This window comes from Chiloscyllium plagiosum, chromosome 18 (assembly GCF_004010195.1).
Source record: "Chiloscyllium plagiosum isolate BGI_BamShark_2017 chromosome 18, ASM401019v2, whole genome shotgun sequence".
Classification (NCBI taxonomy): Eukaryota; Metazoa; Chordata; class Chondrichthyes; order Orectolobiformes; family Hemiscylliidae; genus Chiloscyllium; species Chiloscyllium plagiosum.
The window spans coordinates 9,096,515-9,121,118 of NC_057727.1; the positions used below are offsets into that span (position 1 = coordinate 9,096,515).

The 24,604-nt window shown below is 46.3% G+C and overlaps 1 protein-coding gene across 4 annotated transcripts in view; it reads right to left on the reverse strand.

Moving 5' to 3' along the window:
• The window catches only part of si:ch211-161c3.6 (high mobility group AT-hook 2b), a 222,959-nt gene that overhangs the window by 71,155 nt on the left and 127,200 nt on the right, over window positions 1–24,604 (reverse strand). For all 4 annotated transcript variants that reach the window (XM_043707659.1, XM_043707656.1, XM_043707657.1 and 1 more), the window contains exon 5: window positions 352–390. In XM_043707659.1, coding sequence (XP_043563594.1) covers window positions 352–390 — 39 coding nt within the window. The remainder of the gene's footprint in view (window positions 1–351; window positions 391–24,604) is intronic.

Consider the following 24,604-nt stretch of genomic DNA (forward strand, 5'->3'; position numbering starts at 1 on the left):
AAATCGTTTTCACATCCTTTCTACTTTATTGCATTGGCATTAAATTAAAACCTTCACAAAGCGTTGTTACACGTTTTGAAGTGTTTGGATTGCTGAGCTGTCAAAGACATGGTGTACGCAGACACTGGGTGGCTGAGTTGCATTCTGGGAAACCTGCCCCCTTTGAGGAGGTTATAACAATACCTTCAGTGACAAGTTAACAATCTTGAAATAATGATGACGGGGGCTTGAATTGATGTGTGGGACAGGAAAAGAACACAGTTCAACACTTCACATTTACCACTGTGTCACAGATATTGAGTGCTATTAAGAGACCGTGCTTCAGAAGAGGGTTGCTGAGAGTATCCCTACCTGAGGTGCTTCTTCTTCTTCCTGTTGTGTTCGTTGAGGCTGTTGGAAGGAAAATAAATTGTATTAAGGACAGGTCTGGGTAACATATTTATTGCATTGTCATCCATCATTCTTATAATTCTGCCCAGTGCTGAGATGTGGAGGGCTGGGGACAAGAGGGTGCACTGAAATCCCAATATATTTGAGGGAAAATCCCATTCCTCAGCATATCCCATTTCCTGATGAACAAAGTTAAAAATCACACAACACCAGGTTATAGTCTAACAGGTTTATTTCGAAGTACAAGCTTTCTGATTTTACTATAAATTCTGAGTTCTATGATCCTGCCCCACTCGCTACCTAACAAAGAAGCAGCGCCATGAAAGCTTAGACATCCAAATAAACCTGTTGGACTATAACCTGGTGTTGTGTGATTTTTAACTTTATTGACCCCAGTCCAACACCATCACCTCCACCTGATGTACAATGGAGTGGTACAGAGTGTGGTCAGTGCTGTTTATCTGATCAGTCTGGCAGCTAATGTCCTTCAGGGAAGGAAAACGCCATCACTGTCAGGCCTAGCCTACACGTGACTCCAGGCCCACAGCAATGTGTTTAACTCTGGGCAATTCGGGACGGATAATAAATGGTGGCCCAGCCAGCGATGCCCACGTCCTGTGAATGAATTATATTAAAAAAGCAGCATAGTGCCTTCAAGAGTGAACCAGATGAACAGTTGGGTTAACATGCAGACCCGAGGAAGAAATGTTGGCCAGGAAAATCAGGAAAACACCTTCCGTACTTCTTTGAATAGCACCACACCCTCCGAGCCTCTCCATTCCTGCCCTTGGCACAAAGGACAAGCAAGGCATCCCTCACAGGGATAATGAGCTGGGGCTGAGACTCCCCTTCCATATTACTTCAGGCGGTGAGACTCAGTTAGTATCTCCACCAATGCTCCCACTGGGAGATTAATAAGTTCATTGCAGATTGGAGCGACATTGTCCCTTTCTGATCTGTCATGGTCACCAAGGGGGTTTCAGGTGGGATTCCCACTGTCTAAAGATAGCCAACTTGTCAGTATTTCCAAGTAGAGCAGATTCAAATCAATATGTTCTAACCACTGAGTGGCACGGTGGCTCAGTAGTTAGCACTGCTGCCTCACAGTGCCAGGAACTTTGGTTCGATTCCACCCTCCGGTGATGGTCTATGTGGAGCTTGCACGTTCTCCCCATCTCTGGATGAGTTTCCTCCCACAGACCAAAGGTGTGCAGGATAGGTGGATTAGCTATGCTAAATTACCCATAGTATCCAGGATTATGCAGGTCAGGTGAATTAGCCACAGGGAAAGCAGGGTTACAGGGATTGGGTGGGATGCTCTTCTGAGGGTAGGTATGGGCTGAATGGTCTGCTTCCGCTGTGGGGATTCTATTCTATGCCTCTTCTCCCAAGGATAAATCTTGTTTCAGCCAACTGAAAGATACAATGAAAACTCTCCATCAGATGTAATTCCTCACTTATGATCGAGAGATGAAAAACAAGGCCCAGGTATCGTTGGTTATTCATTCTCCCTCTAACTGATGTTAGCCCCCTCATTCTGCCAGTAAACAGCACTGGAAAAATGATGGCAACATCCATTGAAGTGCAGCCGACAACCCCACCCTAAGGAAAACGTTGACCCTTCAGACTTGCCTGAAACACTCCCAACACTAAAAGAACAGAGAGAGTTGTATTTTTGTACGGTTTCATTATATCCCTCCATAATAGTCCTCAGACAATACATCATTTTGAACTTCAGTCATTGTTTTGCATGGAAAGGAAAGCGGTGGCCATTTTGGACACAGGAGGATCCCGCAGACATATTGTGACGAATGATGGGCCCCTCTGGAGGTTGTGAGTTGAGGGTGGAGTGTTGATCCCGATCAAAGACCTTTCCCCTTTTTAAAGAGAGACTGCAGTTGGGTCTCTCATGTCCTTCTGAACACCAGAATGAGGTGTTCCTTTGTCCCATCCATGGGATGTTCATACTCCAGACGTGAGAGTGCGAGTGCCCAGTGCTTTATACCTTGTACAGTGGCCCAGTGTGTCTGTGTTGAAATGCCCGCACTCTCAGTGAGGCCACTCCTTGTAGTCTGACAGAAAGATTCAGGAGGGGAAAAGAAGGAAGAATCCAAATAAATCTGCCAAGGTCCCTAGTCCTTCTTACCACACACTGAGGCCTGCTCTTAGTTCCAATGTAAAGGGAACCACACTACAGAGACCTTTAGAACATCCGGGTGGGGGACGGACGTGTAAGAGGGATTTATTCATCCACTGGGAAGAGGAGTTGCCAAGGAGCAGAAAACTGGAAACTGAGGAACCAACATGAAGCAGTAGATGAATCACAGATGTAAGTGAGAAAAGATTGGACGGGGGGCAGGGGGGGGGGAACAAAACAGAGTCAAGATTAAAAAGAATAACTTCAGTAGGGCAGAAAGAGTCGGCGCGGTGGCTCAGTGGTTAGCAACTGCTGCCTCACAGCGCCAAGGACCCAGGTTGGATTCCAACCTCGAGTGATTGTCTGTGTGGAATTTGCACATTCTCCCCGTGTTTGTGTGGGTTTCCACTGGGTGCTCCGGTTTCCTCCCACAGCCCAAAGACTGCTACTTCACATTGGTTCCTCAGTTACAGGTTAGGTGAACTGGCCATGCTAAATTGTCCATAGTGTCCAAGGAAGTGTAGGTTGGGTGCATTACTCAGGGCAAGTGTAGAGTAATAGGGTAGGGGAAATGGGTCTGGGTGTGATGCTTGGAGGGTCGGTATGGACTTGTTGGGCTAAATGGTCTGTTTTTAAAACAAACGAGGCTGACTCGATGGTTCAGTGGGGTAATCCTGTTTGTGGAATTTGGGCAAGGGGTAGACGCAGGGTGTGCCGGGTCGGGAGGGCTATGAAGTAGGCTGGTGTGGACACTCCTGGAGTGTCCAATGGTGGGGTAATGACCTGCAGAGAGCTTGGAGGAAATGTGGGAGAGTTTGTGGTCAGCTTTTGTAAGGTAGATGTCAGCACGTCAGACAACGACTGAACCAGCCTTACCAGCGGAATGTTTTAAAAGTTTAATCATTGTGGTGTTGGAGGAAATGCAGCAGCAAATTTTGCTCACAAATGATTTCACAAACAGCAACCTGATAATAATCAGCTAACCTGCTTTTACTGAAGGAATAAACGATGTTCACGGCACTGGAGAGGAACTCCCTGGCATTTCTTAAAATTAGCGCCTTCCAATCTTTCTGTCTGATCTGAGAGGGCAGACAGAGTTTCAGCTTAACCTCTTACTGGGGAGACTGCACCGCTGACAGTGCAGCACTCCACAGAATGGCCCCAGGAGTGTCGAATCTAGTTATGAAGCAAAGTGTCTGGAGTTGGACTTGTGTTGTAAAATGAATCCTCAGTATGTTGTGTGAGCTCTCTAATAGATTTACTGCTGCTGTCCTCTTTCCTGGTAGGGATCTACACATATCGACATCCACTTGGCTAAGTGTGGGAGAGGCTAGGTGAACCCACATCTTTGGACCGCAGCAGGAAATTCACACAGGCACACACAGAAAGCCACCTGAGGGTGGAACTGAACCCTGGCGCTGTGAGGCACTAACCACTGAGCTACCCTGCTACAAGTTACGCTGATAGGATAGACATTGTGACATGGGCTAAAAAAGACTCAAATGTTAGCTCTTACTCTTCCTGCCCAAAGCATATAACAGTCCCGTAGCAGGTGGTGGTTAATGCACTCCTCAGCATTAACCCTGCCAGACCCTGACACTCCCTTACATCTCTCTCCAAGCTTTTGGTTTCCACTATTAATATTTACACATTTGTAATATAAGTGGTTCTATCACTACCCCATGGTTTCACTCTTCTCCCTGGTTGTGCTGCCTTTGGATTTGAAAGATTGATTAATGTCTGGATTGAGAAGGGTATTCTTTAGCATTAACCCTTTCAGACCCATACACTCTCTCACACTTTCAAACCATGGAGTCAGCATTCCAGTGCACTGTGCCTCTCAGTCCAGGACGCAAATGAAACCCTGATTAAAATTTGTGGATTGTTTTACTCTCATCTTCTTCATTAAAACATCAATGCCACCTTTGTCACAAATAATATCTGATCACACTCCATTCACCTGGGAATGGCTTAATCCAACACCTCTGAGTCATACATGTTTCATACTAACATAACCGCAATCCAATCATAGAGTCATAGAGGCACACAGCACAGAAACAGGCCCTTCAGCCCAACCTGTCCCTGCCAATCAGGCATCCCAAACTGACCTACTCCCATTTGCCTGTGTTTGATCCATATCCCTCTAGATCTTTCCTATCCTTGTACCCGATCAAATGCCTTTTGAATGTTGTGATTGTACCAGTCTTTACCACTTCCCCGGGCAGCTCATTCTGCACACGAACCACTCTCTGTGTGAAAAAATTGCCCCTGAGTTTCCTTTGAAATTTTTCCCTTCTCAGCTTAGTTTAGTTTTGGACTCCCCTATCCTGGGGAAAAGACCTTGGTTAGTTAGTTACCCTATCCATGCTCCTCACGATTTTCTAAACCTCTGTAAGATCACTCCTAAGCCTCCGAAAAAATGTCCCAGCCCATTCAGCCTTTCCTTAATAACTCAAACCCTCCAGTCTTGGTAATGTCCTTATAAACATCCAATCGGATGTGGTGAGGCCTGGACAATGTTGTTAATCGGGGTGTTTGTGTTCTGGCATCTTATGCTTCAGATGCCAAACACAGAATTGGCACCAACAGCCTCCCCTCAGTTTGGATTCATCTCACTAAGGGATTACATCATGAGCTGGAGATGTGAACAGCGTTGCCAAGGTTCTGCCCATGACATCATTGTTGGAACCGATTTACTGTCAAACTAGCGCTGCCCCTTTTACTCACCAGTGAAGCAGTTCAGCAGGGCCATCATGAGCTGGAAAACTACCTTAAGGTGGCACGAGCTGCCCACCTCAGCTTTGGAATGCTTGACTGCATTTGTGGCCCTGAATGCAGGCTATAAACACGTGTGGTGAAAGACATAGTAACATGTGAAATAACTCCACAGAGGCCATATCCCATCACCCTTAATTTACCTACGGAGCGTCCTTGACACTGATCCAGCTCCCTCAGAGTCAGCTCTCAGAGTGAGCAGAACCTCTGACACTCCTGTTAATTTTTTTTTTGATGGTATCCTTACACCAAGTCACCCTTTATTTACACAGGCATAGGACTGGACACTGGTCTGGCTTCCTCACAGCCAGCTCTCAGAGTGAACAGAACCTCTGACACCCTGTTTTTTCACCCCTCTTCCCACACACTATCACCTAACAGCGGTAGTGTTTATATTTTCCCCCGCACCCATGTCGTGTGTGTGCAGGTGTCGGGCACAGTGAAAAACAACAAGTGTGTGAATCTTTATTGATATTCCACCATCAGGAAGCAAGGAAACACCCAAGTGGCCAGTGACAAGCAGTGCCCTTCTCAGAGGGCAATGCTGCGTGATCAAACAGTGAAGGGGAGGGCAAGGATTTAAGTCCTGTTTATGTCTGTGAGCCAGGGCTCCCTGATTGATCCAGATTAACACCCCCAGTCAGCAAACTTATATTCTATGAGGCCTGATAAAGGGCTTTTGCCCAAAACTTCGATTTTCCTGCTCCTCAGATGCTGCCTGACCTGCTGTGCTTTTTCAGCGCCACTCTAATCTAGACTCTGATCTCCAGCATCTGCAGTCCCCACTTTTGCTTTCTATGAGGCCCACCTGATTGACCTCATTACAATCACTATCACGTGCATACGGCTTATGTAAAATCTGCTTTAAAAGTAAACTTGTTAAATACCATGAGCAACAATACTTGGTACAGTGGATAACACTCTTGCCTCTGAGCCAGAGTGTTGGGTGTTCAAGCCCTGCTCTGAGACTCGAGTTGACCAGCATTCCAGCACAGTACTAAGGAAGTGTTGTAGAGTCAGAGGAGCTTTCTCTCAAAGGCAGTCTTATCCTCAATCCCTGGCCCTACCTTCTCAGGAGGGTGTGAAAGATCCTTTAGACATATAGAGTCACAGAGATGTACAGCATGGAAACACACCCTTTGGTCAAATTCATCCATGCTGACCAGATATCCTCAACTAATCTAGTTCCATTTGCCAGCACTTGGCCTATATCCCTCTAACCCTTCCTATTCATATACCCATCCAGATGCCTTTTAAATGCTGCAATTGTACCGGCCTCCACCACTTCCTCTGGCAGCTCATTCCATACACGTACCATCCTCTGCATGAAAAAGTTGCCCTTTAGGTCCCTTGTAATGTTTTCCACTCTCACCTTAAACCCATGCCCTCTAGCTCTGGACTAATCTCCCTAGGCGCCTGTAAAATATTTCTCTCTCAATCAACATCACAAACAGGAAACGCTGTCTCATACTCTACGTCAACAAGATCTCCGATCTCTTTCGATAGCACACAACCCACAAAACCATCCAAACTTGTCAATGACACATACTGATCTGAGTTGTCTTGAGTACCTTAAAATGGTGGCCCAGTATTTTCATTTCCAAATCTGACTGGAATCCCCCTTTGGGGATCCATCATCTTCACTTAATAACCTCGGTAACAGTTTCCTCAGTGATTTCCACAACCATCGGAGAGAAGTGATAGAGCTCACAGATAGAGGGGTGGTTCTAACATTTGTTGTGAAGCAATTGTGGCCCTCTCCTCCACAAGTTCATGCCAACGCGCAACAATATCAACCTGCATTTGTGAAGCATCTATAGTATTTGGCCTGGTGCAGACTGGTGCCAAAGCTCAGTGCGGTGTGGAGCCAAGGCCCAGTGCTGTCTGGAGCCAAGGTCCGATGCAGACTCAAGCCAAGGCCCGGTGAGGGCTGAAGCCAAGGCCCGGTACGGGCTGAAGCCAAGGAGATACACCACAATCTGGAAATCAGTTTAGCTCAGCTGGCTGGATTGCTAGTTTGCAGAGCAGTATGATACCAACAGTGTGGGTTCAATTCCCATCACTGGTTTGAGGTTACCACGAAGGACTCTCCTTCTCAACCTCTTTCCTCGCCTGAGGTCTGGTGGCCCTCAGGTTAAATCACCACAGTTGCCTCGCTCTAATAAGAGAGCAGCCCCTATGCTCTGGCAAGACTATGGTGAGACACAACACCTTTCATTTCTGTGGTGGAGATATCAGCTTGACCAGTGGAGATTCAAGGCATTCTTTAATCAATCTATTCAGGGATGCTATCACACTGCTCTGGACACATTAGGACTTGAACCCAGGCTTGGAGGCAGGGACACTACCACTGCGCCACAAAAAAAACCACCCTCTCTCCCAGAAATTCAAACAGGCAGTCATTCCTGGGACCTGAGTACAGACTCTGTGCTGATACTCCACTGCAGTCCTGAGGGACTTTGGCATTGCTGGAGACACTATCTTTCAGATGATATAACAAGCACAGGCTCCATTTGATGCTTGGGAATGAACCGGCAACATGTTTTTTTTGAGGTTGAGCAGACGAGCGTCTGCTGAGCCCCCTCCCCGGCCCAACATTTAGTCATCAAACTCCATCTCTAAAAAGGGGGCCTCATTATTGATTCCACTCCCCTTTGTGAGGTTGCGTTTCCAGTAAATTGACTGCAGTGATGACCGCATGACAATGTTTCATGACAGCTGCAAAGGATGTGCTGAAGTAATGAAGGGCGCTACATAAATGGAGGCCTACCCTACCTTTCTTCTTCCGTATCTTAAAAAAAACTTTCTGTTTGGTTTTGACCTGGAATTCAGCTACCCACCCACCCCCCACCCCCGAAACGATAACCCTACTCTTGAGTTTGCTGTTTCTCACCTGTTCCGAGCGCTGTTTGTCTTAATGTTAAAGTGCAGTCAATGGGCACCATCTCCATTCCCTTGGTATCTAATTTTCCGGCCTCGGGCGACTGTCTGTGTGGAGTTTGCACATTCTCCCCGTGTCTGTGTGGGTTTCCTCCGGGTGCTCCGGTTTCCTCCCACAGTCTAAAGATGTGCAGGTTAGGTGAATTGGCCATGCTTAACTGCCCCATAGTATTAGGTGCGTTAGTCAGAGGGAAATGGGTCTGGGTGGGCTACTCCTCGGAGGGTCGGTGTGGACTGGTTGGGCCAAAGGGCCTGTTTTCACACTGTAGGGAATCTAATCTAATCTAATGGTGGCTCGGTAGACCTTTGCCTGGACTTGAGTCCACATGACGGTAAATTCCAATTCACCAATTCTCCTCACGAAGTTGAGAAGGGAGAGATTTTCTGAACGCAGACGCGTTTGTGTTCCACGTACTGGCTCGCAGGTAAAAAACAAATTCCAGCTCATTTGCAGCCAGTAGCTTAGGCAAGACTGTATTCCTTAAGCTAATAAACGTTTACCAGATGGAATCTTGCTCCAGGGCAAAACTGGCATGGGTCCAGGCCTTTAGTCTCATGTACAACAACCACCTCCTCCCCCGCCCCAGTCTTCCAATCGTCTAACCTCCTCCCCACAACCCCCCCACAACTGCCATCCCCCTCCCCCACCCCGTCTCCCCCGTAACCATCAGGAGAGATTACAAACAAGCACAAGCTGTTCTGGCAGAGCCTGGTTTCTGTTTTATGAATGAGGAAAGCTTGGGTCGTTTCCACCTTCAAACACTGCTCAACAGGAGAAGCAGATTTTCCCAGGCTTCCTCAGAGCTCGAGAGAGAGAGAGAGAGAGAGAGAGAGGAAAAACTCTGGACAGCAAAAACAAAATAAAAAAAACAGAGAGAAGGCCAGCTTGCAATTTTTTTCCCTCTCAGATTGTAGTTGGAGTGAGCCTGGGTCAGGGAAGTTCCAGTAACCAATGGATTTGAAAATCCTCAAACCCACGGATTTTGAATTCTTTTATCAAGAGAACTTAAAGGGCCTACCAAGGGTATAAATCAGACCCTTGACCAAGGCCCAGCCACCTGCTATTGTTTATGATACTCTCTGAAACGGAAGCCCAAACGGACCAGATGACAGGGAGGTGGGCTGTTTTCTCAACCATAAGCGTCCACTCTCAATCTGCCAGCCTATGTTTTGACGGTCCATTCAGCATTTTGTTTTTGGCTTGCGGGATGTGGGCATTGCCAGTCGGGCAACCTTTGTTGCCTATCCCTAATTTCCCAGAGGGCAGTTAAGAGTCAACCACATCACTGTGGGTCTGGAGTCAGATGTAAGCCAAACCAGATAAAGGTGGCTGGTTTTCCATTCTCAGAAGTCTGTAGAGAACCAGATGGGTTTTCTACAACAATTGACTTTGGTTATATGATCAACGTGAGGCTAGCATTTCATTCTGAATTTTTATTGAATATAAACTTGGCCATTTGGCTGGCTTGGATTCAAACCAATGTCCCCAGAACATTAGCCTTGCGTTCTGAACAATGAGGCAGAAGTGGGTACTGCAGATGCTGGAGGTTAGAGTCAAGATTAGAGTGGTGCTGGGAAAGCACAGCAGGTCAGGCAGCATCCAAGGAACAGGAAAAATCGACGTTCCAGGCAAAAGCACTTCATCAAGAATTCTGGATAATGAGTCCAGTGACAATGTCACCGCCACTGTTTCCTCCTCATTATACTGAATAGCTGCCATCTTGGCCCTCAGGAGGCCACTTGACACAACTGAGTGGCTTGGTCGGCCATGACAGAGTCAGCCATCTTGCCATGGAGGGACCTGACAGGCTTTTAACAACAATCTGGAAGATTAAGAAACATTGTTACAGAGAGTGGTTAATTTTTAAAATTATTGCTTTATAAATTGATTGAACCTAAGCTTGCACAAAACCAAACACAGAGGAACAGAAGTAGACCCATTCGGCCCATTGAGTCTGCTCTGCCATTCAATCGAATCGTGGCTGATCTGATCATCCTCAACTCCATTTATCCTCAACTCCATTTATCCTCAACTCCATTTATCCTGCCTTCTCTCCATAATTCATGATTCCCTTCCTAATTAAAGAATTTTTTAAAGCCTTGAATATACTTAATTCTCTACAGTCCTCCATGGTCAAGAATTTCACAGATTCATCACCCTCCAAATGAAGAAATTCCTCCTCATTTCTGCTTTAAACGGATGACTCCTTGCGCTGGGATGATGCCATCTGGTCCTGGACTCGCCCACAAGGGGAAACAACATTTCCACATCTACTCTGTCAAGTCACCTCAGAATTTTGCACCTTTCAACAGGGTCTTCCTCTTTAATTCTTCTAAATAAGAACAACAATAGGCCCAGCCTACTCAACCTCTCCTCGTAAGCCAATCCTTCCGTGCCTGCGATGAACCGACTGAATCTTCCCTGGACTGCAATAGTTGTCCTGATGAGATGTGAACACATGTAACACCTACAACAGTTTGGGGCCTTTGGATTACCCTGGTAACTGCTTCTAGCTGGTAGTGGCCAATTCAAGATGACAAATGGGATCGACAAAGTAGAAACGGAGAGCATGTCTCCACGTGTGAGGCAATCTAGAACGAGACGTCATCATTTCAGCATGCGGGTGGAAGATCCAAAACAGAGATGAGGAGGAATTACCCCTCTCAAAGGGTTACAAATCTGGGAATTCATTACCCCAGTGTACAATGGATGCTGGGTCACTTATTAAGTTTAAGGAGGACACCATTTTCAAGGAACTGTGCACCTGCACTTCAAGAGTCCTGGGACAGAGGACTGTCCACCACAGGCTTAAATTTTATGAAAAGAATCGTATCAGAACATTTTTCTTTCACATCCATTTCTTAATGTCTTTGGCATCCCAATTCTATGCTAGTGGTACCGAGGACGGATGGAAAGATTAACAAGATCACAACAACGTGAGAGTGAGATTGGAGAGTGACATAAAACCTGTGGCCAAAGGAAAATCTGTGTGTGTGTTTACCTGTATCTGTGTGTGTCTGTGCACCTGTAACTGCATGTGTCTGTGTTTGCGTACCTGTGTCTGCCTGCACCTGTGTCTCTGTGTGTACCTGTATCTGTGTGTGTGTCTCAGTGTACGTGTGTCTGTGTGTGTATATCTGTGTATGTACCTGTATCTAAGTGTTTGTATGTGCATCTGTGTTTGCGTATCTCTCTCTGTGCTTGTGTGTGTCTCTTTACGCCTGTGTGCATCTGAGTCTGTGCCTGTGTGTATACCTGTGTGTGTGCCTGTGTGCGCGCTGTGGGTGTATATGTGTCTCTCTGTACCTGTGTGTGTGCCTGTGTATGTGTCTCTCTGTGCCTGTGTGTGTACCTGTGTCTGTATGTGTCTCTCTGTGCCTGTGTGTGTACCTGTGTCTGTATGTGTCTCTCTGTGCCTGTATGTGTACCTGTGTGTCTATATCTGGATGCACGTGTGCATGTGTCTCTCTCTCTCTCTCACTCTCTCTGTGTCTGACAGATCCTCAATTTATTTTCTACAGCTGTTTACCCATTTACACTCTCACCAGTCGAGCTCTGTGTGCGGATGGGGGGAAAGTGGGGGGGAGGCTTTTAAAAAAAAAGTAAGAGAAAAAAGTCCTGGGAACATCTAAAATTTAACAATGCTTCAGTGATCAACGCTTTGTGAAAATAGACCATCTCTTCAGTAATGTGTGGCGCAGTTACAATGTTACGTGGGAATTGGCTAACAGAGAGAGCAAGAGAGAAAGAATGAATTCATTTTTTTTTAGAAAGTGGGATTCCGAAATTCCAACAGCTGCTTTCATAATCAAATTGGATGCGGTCACCAAGAAGTCATGGTTAACTTCAATCCCCCATAACCTGAAGGATTAAAACCTTAAAACAGGCTTACTGTGTGCGGGCAAAGACTGAAAGAGCTCTGGTGAGGACAAGATAGGAATAGTTTCTCTGTCCCCTCCTGTTACCACATTCAGTTCATTCAGTTTCTTCTGCTTGTTGCAATGGGGGCCCTTGGCGTCTTTGGTACATCTCCCAGTGACAAAGCCCTGAGTGGTCAGGAACCAAGTATGGTCCAGCAAACTACAAACACGGCAGTGCTCCCTCGCCACTCCAAATCGATGATGTGCCTCACTGTGCCCTCATTTGCTCTGGCTGTGACAGGTAGACACCCCCATGGCATTGCTCACAATAGATGCCTGGTTGTGATCATTTGGAGCTAATCTGGGCCTGTCCTGCAGAGACCCCACTCCCACTGAGAGTTTGGACCAAGAACAAACTGCATTGAGTTGCAACATGGATCCTGCACATTAAAGACAACGCCCTCCCTTTATGGTGCCTTTACAATCATTAAAACACTCTGAGGAGCTTCACCTGCAGCATTATCAGAAAACCAAAAAATTGACACTGGGCCACATAAGACCTTGTCCGCTCCCCAGAAGATAGATTGGGATACAACATTAACAGGAGCCTTTCACTGAAGAACAAACAGAGTTGCAGTAACCTGGAATTCCAACAATCCAAAGGTGCACAGAATTGCCTTTTGATGGCCCTGAATCTAAGCTATCCCATTTTCCTGGACCTCCCCAGTGCTGCATCTCCATTGGTAGCTTTCAGAGGGGAAGAGTATGAAGGAGCCTGTGGAAAATCCACACTGAATGGCCATTACTTCAATGCTAACCTTGTCCTGATCAAGGATAACCTTCCCTTTTGAATCCTGCATTCCAAACAACTACACACGGCATTTAAGCCAATGGGAGAAGTGGGATAGCATAGGTGTATGGTCATTTGACTTTTTGACCCTGTTTCACTACTCAACAGTGAATGTGTACTTCAATCTCATTTATCCTCCATGATGTGACTGATCCCCCTCTCCAAAAATACACTTGACATTTCCAAGTGGATCCCTGTTCCCATACCACCACCCTCTACAGCATTTTGTCTGGCCAGGGGTGAAGAGGCATAAATTCAGTGTGAACTGGAAGGTCTAATGCTCATTTTAAGGTTACACCTCCTTGTTCTGCACGCCAGGTCCTACAGGAGGCAGTGCGAGCATTTTCAGTCAAGAGTGCGGTACTGGGAAAGCACAGCAGGTCAGGCAGCATCTGAGGAGCAGGAACATCGACGCTTCGGGTAATCAGGAATGAGGACTGCCTGACCTGCTGTGCTTTTCCAGAACCACGCTCTTGACTCTAGTCACCAGCATCTGCAGTCCTCACTTTCGCCAAGCATTTTCAGGCAGATCCTCCTGGCTCCACTTGTCTTTGATGGGGTGGAAGTGCAGAGGTCGCTTTTCGCCTGTAGGTGAGGATGCGGCCTAGCGAGCAGATGGCCTGGACTGTGCAGCAAGGGAGGGCCCAGCAGGTTTTAAGCAAGCAGTTCACGGAAACCCTTTGGAATTTAGGAAGACTGATCCCCTCCTCTGGATCTCCAAGATTGTCAGGGAATCTCCAGGAATGAATGATCCAGCTGAAGGCCACTCTCGCTGATAAAACTGGGATAGTATTGAGTCTGAGGAATTCTCTGCCACAGAAAAGAGTTGAGGTGAAAACATCGAATGTTTTCAAGAAGGAGTTAGATAGAGTTCTTTAGGGATTGAAGGGTAAAGGAAAAAAGCGGGCACAAGGTATCAATGATTAGCCATGCTTATATTGAATGGCAGTGCAGGTTCAAAGGGCTGAATGGCCTCTTCCTCTATTCCAGCAATTTTCCAGAACTTTTGTTCCCGCTCCTGCTCCCAGTATCTATCGTTCGAAACATTACAGGCGAGTGCATGGGCAATGAAAACATGAACTGGACGAGGGGACAAAATGACAACAGGAAGAAGTCACACAGTGTGTGGACTCTTCCATGCATGGGGAGGGAGGGTCTGGGAGTGAAAAGGTGGCTCAGTGGTTAGCACTGTTGCCTCACAGCACCAGGGTCCCAGGTTTGATTCCAGCCTCGGGCGACTGTCTGTGTGGAGTTTGCACCTTCTCCCTGTGTCTGCGTAGGTTTTCTCCGGATGCTCCGGTTTCCTCCCACAGTCCAAAGATGTGCAGGTTAGGTGAATTGGTCATGCTAAATTGTCCGTAGTTGTGAGGTACATTAGTCAGAGGGAAATGGGTCTGGATGGGTTACTCTTCAGAGGGTCGGTGTGGACTGGTTGGGCCGAAGGGCCTGTTTCCACACTGTAGGGAATCTAATCTCATCAATCATGGATGGTGGCATCCCAGAATAAGGCTACCTCATTGGGGGGCACCTACGGGCTGCAGCAGTTCCCCCACCTTCTCCCGGGCAACTAGGAACGGGCAATAAATGCTGGGCCCAGCCAGTGAGGCCTGTGTCCTATAAATTAATTTAAAAAGAAGGAATTATTGATCATCAGAAAACAAAACCATCTGGTTCACTAATGCCCTTTAGGGAAGAAAGCTGCTATCCTTACATGGTCTGGCCTACATGTGACTCCAGACCCACAGCAATGTGGTTGACAATTGACTGACCTCTGGGCAATTAGGGATGGACAATAAATGCTGCCGAACTGGCAACACCCTCATCCCACAAATGAATAAAGAAAAAAATTAGCTGAATTGCACTTGCAATGAGCCAGCATAAAAAACAATGGGCCAAATGGCCTCCCTGTGAGTTGAACCTGTTCTATGATTCTATTAGCAAAGCCTGCAATCTGCTCTCGCTGTAAAGGATCGCAGTGGCTGTAGTAAGCGTGTCCTTGAGAGCTCAGAATTGAATCTTTGATCAGGTTGCCTGTAGATTATTGGCTGCTCCTGTTACAAGGGCTAACACACTGAATGTGTTAGCTCTTCACTATCTCTTCCTGCCCTTCCTGTTTGCAGTATCTGTTAAAGACTGACTTCCTCTGGCCCATTACAGCTATCTCAGCTCATCAGCTGCAACACAGTCCGACAATAAATTACCATCTTCCTGAAATAAATTACACTTTGGTAAAACAGAAACATACAAGGACAAATGGAATGAACTGAAAGAGACAGCAAGATAGAAAGGGAGACAGAGGGAGAGAATGATGGATGGAAGGAGAGTCAGAGAGAATAAGAAAGAATGGGGTCGTAGAGAGAGAGAGAGAGAGAGATGGAGGAAGGGAAAGAAAGAGAGAGGAGGCACAGATATTAGCCCAGGAACAGATGGAGGGAGAGGGAGCGAGCAGGGAGAGAAACACAACAGGTTCAGTTGGAATGTAAACGAGAAAAGCCTCAAAAAAAGGGCTATGGAGAAAGTTAAATATCAGGATTGCGACTGGAAGAGGTCGAGAGGAAAAGAGAGATTGATACACGGAGATAGATACACAGGGCAAGCTAAAGGCTTGACACTCTGAAGAGAAGAGAAACAGACGGGGGAAAAAGAAAGGGAGAGAGAGACACACACACACAAAGCCAAACACATTATTGCTGTTATTGCAAGGAGCATTTTGTAAATATTTAGCAGCATGTGGAAATTCTCTCAAGATGTTTCAGCTCAGAAAGCGGACCTGAGTCATTGAGTTAAAGCATTTCCTTAGATACAAAGACAGGGAAATGGCAACCACCCAAGACAGCATCATATCCATGTGGAATCTGCAACGCACCAGGATTCAAAGGAGAAGCATGCAGGAAAATGAAAACTAACTTTGTAAATAAGTGAGCGCATGAAGCTTGCTCCTGGTGGCTTTCCCACTTTGCTTTCTGTTCAGTACAGTCTACCTCTGGATTACTGCCTGAAACCAAAGTTATGCTATTTTTCAGGGCTAAAGCACTTAGTCCCAACCCGATTATGCCTGTCGGAATTAATGTTGAGGAGAATCACAAGATATTTTACCACAACCAAACTGCAGCATTTTTAGAAACTGTATTCTTATCTTACTGAGGAGTCTCTGCAGGTGCAGCCAAAGCTAGTGTTAGAAATGCAAAAACTACTCAGTGCATCAATCTAGATACTGAGAGCACTGCACCAGATGCAATGGCAGGGATCTCCGAAAATAGTGATTTTATTCTTGGTCCTCCTGGTTTTAACCCCACCACTGGGATTAGTGAGATTAGATTCCCTGCAGTGTGGGAACAGTCCCTTCGGCCCAGCAAGTTCACACTGACCCTCTGAAGAGTAACCCATCCAGACCCATTTCCCTCTGACTAATGTACCTCACAACTACGGACAATTTAGCATGACCAATTCACCTGACCTGCACATCTTTGGACTGTGGGAGGAAACCAGAGCACCCGGAGGAAACCCACGCAGACACGGGGAAGATGTGCAAACTCCACACAGAGAGTCGCCCGAGGCTGGAATTGAACCTGGGTCCTTGGCACTGTGAGGCAGCAGTACTAATCACTGAGCCACCGTGCCGTCCTGACAACATTGCTTCAGGGTTCGTTGCTGCTTGCCCACTTGATACCTAGAAATCAGTCCCCAGTTATTTTGATTTTGATTTAATTTATTATTATCACATGCATGGATGGCACATTGGTTCAGTGGTTGGCACTGCTGCCTTACAATGCCAGGGACCCGGGTTTACTTCCACCCTTGGGTGACTGTCTGTGTGGAGTTTGCACATTCTCCCCGTGTCTGCGTGGGTACAATCTGGGTGCTCCAGTTTCCTCCCACAGTCCAAACACATGCAGGTTAGGTGGATTGGTCGCGCTGCATCGCCCCTTAGTGCCCAGGGATGCGCAGGTAGGTTAGCCATGAGCAATGCAGGGTTACAAGGTCGGAGGGAGGGTGAGTCTGGGTGGAATGCTCCTTGGAGGGTCGGTGTGGACTGGATGGGCCAAATGACCTACTACCACACTGTAGGGATTCCATTCTAGGTACAGTGAGAAGTTTTGCTCTGTGTGCAGTACTGATCACACTGTACAAAGTGCATCAGGGTAACAGAACAGAGTGAGGAATACAATGCTACAGCTGCAGACTAGGTGCATAAAGAGCGAGATCAACATGAAATTAAAAATTTTAGAGGTCCATTTAGAAGGGTAATAATGAATCTGTTGGTTCATGTGTTCAGGCTTCTGTATCTTCCGCCAGACAGAAGAGGTTGGAAGACATTATAACCGGGGTGGGAGGGGTCTTTGTTGACATTGGTTGCCTTTCCAAGGCAGTGGTAAGTACAGGTGGAGCCATGGACCTGGCTGTATTCACAACTCTCTGTAGTTTCTTTCTACCCACCAACAAGAGGAAACAAGCTTTCAGCATCTTACCCAGACAAATCCTCTTAAATGCCTGAACAAGATCATCTCTCATTCTTCTAAGCACCCACCTTTCTCCCCACAATAGCCCCCAAGATAATCAACCCCAATCCCAGGTATCATTTGAGAGATCAAAACCATCATCACACGCAACATGAAATGTCTTTGCTTCAATTTCCTGCAGACACAGGCAGGAAATGGCACAGAGTGAAACTAAGAAGTTTAGAACCAGCAGTGGTTGCTGTCTCTATTACAACCTTCAAGTTTCTAGACCTTTTTAAACCAGTCTGTGGTATGGCCGTTGAGTAAAAATGAAAACAGAGTGAGGCACTGGGTTCTCCTTATTCCAGATGTGGAAGTCTCAGAGACTGCACGTTTTCTATTTATATGGGACTGGACCGATCACAGGCCAGTCTAGACAGACAATTGGTTTGTCCTTTGATAGCAGCTCTACCATCCAGAAAGACATGGTTGGGGAGGGGTGTGGGGAAACATGTGGAAGGCAAAAATAAGTAAATTCGCCATAGTCTTACTAGACCATAGGGCTGCTCTCTTCTCAGAGAGAGACGATTGGTGGTGGTTTAACAAGAGAGGCAAAAGTAAGGACTGCAGATACTGGAAACCAGAGTCGAGATTAGAGTGGTGCTGGAAAAGCACAGGTCAGGCAGCATCTGAGGAGCAGGAAAATCGACGTTTCGGGCAAAAGCCCTTCATCAGGTTTAACCAGAGGATCAGAGCTGAAAGTGTGTTGCTGGAAAAGCGCAGCAGGTCAGGCAGCATCCAAGGAGCAGGAGAATCGACGTTTCGGGCATAAGCCCGGGAGGGAGAGGGATAGAGAGAGGGAGGGAAAGGGGTAGAGTGGGATAGAGAGACAGAGAGAGGGATAGAGAGAGACAGGGAGAGGGACAGAGAGAGGGATAGAGAGAGGGAGGGAGAGGGATAGAGAGAGGGAGGGAAAGGGGTAGAGTGGGATAGAGAGACAGAGAGAGGGATAGAGAGAGACAGGGAGAGGGACAGAGAGAGGGATAGAGAGAGGGAGGGAGAGGGATAGAGAGAGGGAGGGAAAGGGGTAGAGTGGGATAGAGAGACAGAGAGAGGGATAGAGAGAGACAGGGAGAGGGACAGAGAGAGGGATAGAGAGAGGGAGGGAGAGGGATAGAGAGAGGGAGGGAAAGGGGTAGAGTGGGATAGAGAGACAGAGAGAGGGATAGAGAGAGACAGGGAGAGGGACAGAGAGAGGGAGGGAGAGGGAAAGAGAGAGAGATAGAGAGAGACAGGGAGAGGGACAGAGAGGGACAGAGAGAGGGATGAGCTGCTGGAGCGACGGGAAGGGGACACTGAGTCACGTTCACATCTGGATTCAGGTACAGAGCAACAATCAGATCCGGGAATTCTCCGTTTTAACTTCAAGCAAAGTAGCCTGAGATGTCCAGTTAGATTTAAAATCCATCGGCATGTGTAGCGTTGAGCGCCTGTTGTGTGCGTGTGAATGTGACTACGTTGTAAACAGACGGGATGATTGTAGATTGTACACAGGCGTTTGCGCTGTGTCATGAATTAAACTGGGATGTACTGAGCCCTAAGTTTGGGGAAGTTGGTTTACTGGAAACCAAGGGAGCGGCTGTGGAGCTGAAAACATTAACGGATGCGACTGGAGAGTCTTCAGAATGTACCAGGGCTGACAGTGCACAGGGTTAGACAGAATGTTTTAACTTGTTATTTACAAAAACAGTGCATGTGCATACAAATTCGCCTGTAAATATCCACACACTTCGATATAAATACTGGCGATATGGGTCTCGGTTATATTTCCTGTGCTTACATCTCCTTATTGAACAGAAAACTGCTTTGACATTTTCCCCACTCGCATTCCCTTTCAATTTTACTTTCCGGATTTTTCCCCTTCCTCAATCTGTGACCTGAATCAAACACTGTACAGACTGGGCGAGCGGCGAGAATTACAGTCAGGGAGGGAGGTTTTCTGGCGCCTTTTGGGGGAACTGACCGGGGTTAGGTTAGAATCAATGGCCAACAGAGATTTGTGATGGAGAGAATCAGAGAGAGCTATCAGATTAACCGCTGTCTTGCTAAAACACGATCCGTACCCCTGTAAGAAAAACAATACTTTCAGGAACACGGTTGCTCTGAAGAAAGCAATTGAGGGATTTCACTGATACAGCTACCACATAAGGAGAATCTAAAACAGGTTGATAGATTTTAACATCGTTACTTGGCACGGTGCAAGTTAGGTGGGTGAGATGGATGAACACGCGTTCATAGTGTTGACAGGGCAAAAGTGAGAACTGCAGATGCTGGAAATCAGAGTCTAGACCAGAGTGGTGCTGGAAAAGCACAGCAGGTCAGGCAGCATCCGAGGAGCAGGAAAATCGACATTTCAGGCGAAAGCCCTTCATCAGGAATGAAGACAGGGAGCCTCCAGTGTGGAAACAGGCCCTTTGGCCCAACAAGTCCACACCGACCCTCCAAGAGTAACCCACCATTCCCCCCCGCTGGCCCGACTAATGCACCCAACCTACACATCCCTGAACACAGTGGGCAATTTCCCATGGCTGATTCACCTACTCTACACAGATGGTCGCCCGAGGTTGGCATTGAATCTGAGTCCCTGGCGCTGTGAGCCACCATGCTGTTCATGAAGGTGTTACAGAGCAAGAGGAGGCCATTCAGCCCTCTGGCAGCAGTGCTACCTCAATGGAGAAAATGAGAATCCCAGCGATTTTTCTCAGGGTTTTGTTTTTTTGTGAATTTTTTATTAAGCTGGTGCTATTTGTTCTCCAGATTCTGAGCCGGGAGTCCTGAAGTGCCTGATGGGAGCATCTGAGATTGAAGTGAGTAAACTGGAGAGAGGTGGGCAGGTAACATCATCTCCAGCGCCCTGACCTGCCCATTTCTCACCATAACCCAGAGGGGTTTGTGTGTGAGGGTTTCCGCTATCAGCAGGGAGGGCCACCCAGAAGATGGCATTTCGGCCCCTCTTAGCCATACTAGCCCCAAACCCCATTACCCCCCCAAGATTTTTATAAAATGTTATTGGGTTGTACAAGTTCTAGGAAGGATATTATTAAACTGGAGAGGGTTCAGAAGAGATTTACCAGGATGTTGCCAGGTATGAAAGGTATGAGTTATAAAGCATGGCTGGAAAGGTTGGGACTTTTTTCACTGGAGCGTAGGAAGTTGAGAGGTGACCTGACAGAGGTTTATAAAATCATGAGGGGTATAGATAGAGTTAATGGTATAGTCAGTTCTTCTATAACACAATGGTTGTGTTCTTGTGCAACCCTGCATTACAGAAAAATTGTGCTTTAGAAACAACACTTAAAGTGTCGGTGAGGTAATTTGGGGCGGCATGGTAATTCAATGGTTAGCACTGCTGCCTCACAGTGCCAGGGACCCGGGTTTGAGTCCCATCTCGAGTGACTTTCTGTGTGAAGTTTGCACATTCTCCCTGTGTCTGTATGGGTTTCCTCCCACAGTCCAAAGATGTGCAGGTTAGGGTGAATTGACCATGCTAAATTACCCATAGTGTTAGATCCGTTAGTCAGGGGTAAATATAGGGTAGGGGAATGGGATTGGTTGAGTTACTCTTTGGAGGGTCAGTGTGGACTTGTTGGGCCGAAGAGCCTATTTCCATACTGTAGGGAATCTAATCTAATTGCGTTACAGCCAACACACGTTTTAAAAATTTGCATTTTAGAAACAGTGTCACCAAGTCGTCAGTTGCATTATAATAAATTATGTTAATAAAATGCATGTTCTTGTAGAAAGACCTGTGGGTGTCCTTTGTCCAGGATGGGGGATTTCATGATAAGGTGGCACATTTTTGAGGTGAGAGGACAGAGATAGAAAAGACATGGGGGCATTTTTGTTTACACAGAGGGTGGTTTGTGTGTGAAATGAACTTCCTGAGGAAGTGATGGATGTGATCACAATTACAACATTTAAAAGACATTTGGATAAGTACATAAATAGGAAAGATTGGGAGGGATATGGATCAGGAGCAGGCAGGTAGGGCTAGTTGAGTTTGGGATTATGTTCAGCATCGACTGGTTGGCCCAAAGGTTGTGTTTCTGTGCTATATGACTCTATGTTGTCTTTTTGTGGTAACGTTGAATTGATATTCTGGTTTTATGCATGTTTCTGGTTTCCACTTGATCTTTTGCCATCGTTTAAATCTTTGCATAATCAATTGGAGTTACAGCAGATTACAGCAGTGTTGAACAGATGGATGGGTTTGCATCAAGCTTGCTTGACTCAGAATTGTTACAGCTGAAAAATGTGTTGCTGGAAAAGCGCAGCAGGTCAGGCAGCATCCAAGGAGCAGGAGAAACGACGTTTCGGGCATAAGCCCTTCTTTTGGGTTTATGCCCGAAACGTCGATTCTCCTGCTCCTTGGATGCTGCCTGACCTGCTGCACTTTTCCAGCGCCGCACTTTTTGACTCTGACTCTCCAGTATCTGCAGTGCTCACTTTCTCCTCAGAATTGGTACAGTTCAGATGGAGGCCATTTGGTCCATTATATCTGGACTCTCTGAATGAACATTTCACTTAGTGCTCCGCTCTCACCTTCTCTCTGTAAGTTTGCACGTTGTAACTTTGCAAATAACCATCCAATGGTGTCTTGAGTGTCTCAGTGGAACCTGCCTTCCCCAGACCTTTCAGCAGTGCAGTCCAGACCTGAACCACTTGCCGCATGTAAAGGATCATGGAATTGTTGCATTGGATAGAACATAGAACAGTACAGCGCAGAACAGGCCCTTCGGCCCTCGATGTTGCACTGACCTGTGAACTAATCTCAGCCCATCCCCCTACATTATCCCATCATCATCCATGTGCTTATCCAAGGATTGTTTAAATCTCCCTAATGTGGCTGAGTTAACTACATTGGCAGGAAGGGCATTCCACGCCCTTACCACTCTCTGAGTAAAGAACCTGCCTCTGACATCTGTCTTAAATCTATCACCCCTCAATTTGTAGCCCCCTTGTACAAGCTGACGTCATCATCCTGGGAAAAAGGCTCTCACTGTCCACCTGTTAGCTTTCTCCTCTCCAATGAGAACAGACCCAAGTCCCACAGCCTTTCCTCATAGGACCTTCTTTCCAGACCAGGCAACATCCTGGTAAATCTCCTCTGCACCTTTTCCAATGCTTCCACATCCTTCCTGTAATGGGGTGGCCACACTAGCATTTTGCAGCATGACATTACGGCTCCAGAACTCAATCCCTCTACCAATGAAACCTTACACACCGTATGCCTTCTTAACAGCACTATCAACCTGGGTGGGAACTTTCAGGGATCTATGTACATGGACTCCAAGATCCCTCTGCACATTCACACTACCAAGAATCTTTCCATTGACCCAGTACTCTGCCTTCCTGTTATTCTTCCCAAAGTTCATCACCTCACATTTATCTGCATTGAACTCCATTAGCCACCTCTCAGCCCAATTCTGCAGTTTATCCAAGACCCCCTGCAGCCTGTAACATTCTTCCACACTGTCCACTACTCCACCGACTTTAGTGTCATCTGCAAACTTACTGACCCATCCACCTATGTTATGCCTGTATCTAAGTCATTTATAGAAATGACAAACAGCAGTGGTCCCAAAACAGATCCTTGTGACACACAACTAGTAACCGGATTCCAGGCTGAATATTTTCCATCAACCACCACTCACTGCCTTCTTACAGAAAGCCAGTTTCTAATCCAAGCTGCTAAATCACCCTCAATTCCATGCCTCTGCATTTTCTCCAACAACCTACCGTGTGAAACCTTATCAAAGCCATTTGACCCATCATGCTTCCATCAACGTTTCCTCCTATCACATGTGCTTCTTTTACCAAAAATGACTCTACACTTGAGCTCTCACATTCTTGATCCTTCTGCAGAGTTGGAAAACTTTCTCCCCATTTAGTCTATCCGGATCCACATGATTCTTCAACCAGATCTCTTCTTGGCCTTTGATTGTCCCAAGAAAACAGCCCCAACATCTCTGATCGACCTTCCCAACTGAAGTTCCTCTTCGCTCTTCTCCTGAGTATTTGCACTCAATTTTATAAATCGATACAGGCAAGAAATGGCATTGACCGAGACTGTAAACTCATCTTTACTTTTGTTCTGCGAGAGCTCTCATCCACCAAAGCAAAGGAGAATCAATGCTTATCATCACAAATCGTTAACTGTGCGATTATTCTGATCATTGCAAGAAGAGACTGTTCCATAACAATTCTGGCTGTCAGTTGAGAATATGATGGTTATTCTGGTTGCACTCTGACTGGACTCTTGCATAATAATCCTGAATAATGAATTGTTTACCTGGCATATTGAGAAGATTAATGAACAAATTAGCATTTAAAAGACATTGCTTATTTCGTCAGTCTATGTTTCTGCATGTTGTCTTAAATGGGCTGTAAATCTTTACATTTCAATCAAAATGATCTGCATTTTTACGGCTTAAACAGTCATCACAACAAGTGCTGTTCATACAGTAATTCAGCATTGTTATTAAGTGAAGGAATTGGTATTATTTATAGGTTGTTCTGCTATAATGCACATTTCATTCGTACAAAGTCCCAAAATACAATTCACAAATTGGAAACACTGTTTATATAGCTCAAACTTTTAAAGCATGTATTGGTTATAATTCGGTTCCAGCCCTATTAGTTTAAGCGGTGCTGATATTATGGTTTTCTTATAACATGAGATTGCACAAGAATGGAACTACCGCATTATAGCACAACTGACTACATTATTATAATGTGGAATACATTGTAATAATGCATGAATACAGGTGTTTGCATGCAAATTTGTGTGCACGTGTATGTATGTGCACATATATCTGGTGTGTGTACATTTGTGTGTACAAGTGTTCATGTGCATATGTGCAAATGTGCATGTGTTTGCATGTGTGTGTGTGGATGCATGTGCATGTGTTTGGATTGTTAGAGGTGTGTGAGTGGGTGTGCACGTGTCTGTGTGTGTATCTGTGTGTGCATGTGCATGTGCGTGTGTGTGCTTGGGGGGTGTTTGGGGATGTGTGTCTGTGGTTGGGTGTGTATGTGTTTGTGTGTTTGTTTTTGTGCATGTGTATGTGTGTCGGTGTCTGTGTGTGTTTGTGTGTGTGTGTGTGTTGTGTGTGTGTATCTGTGTGCCTGTGTGTGTGTATCTGTGTGTGT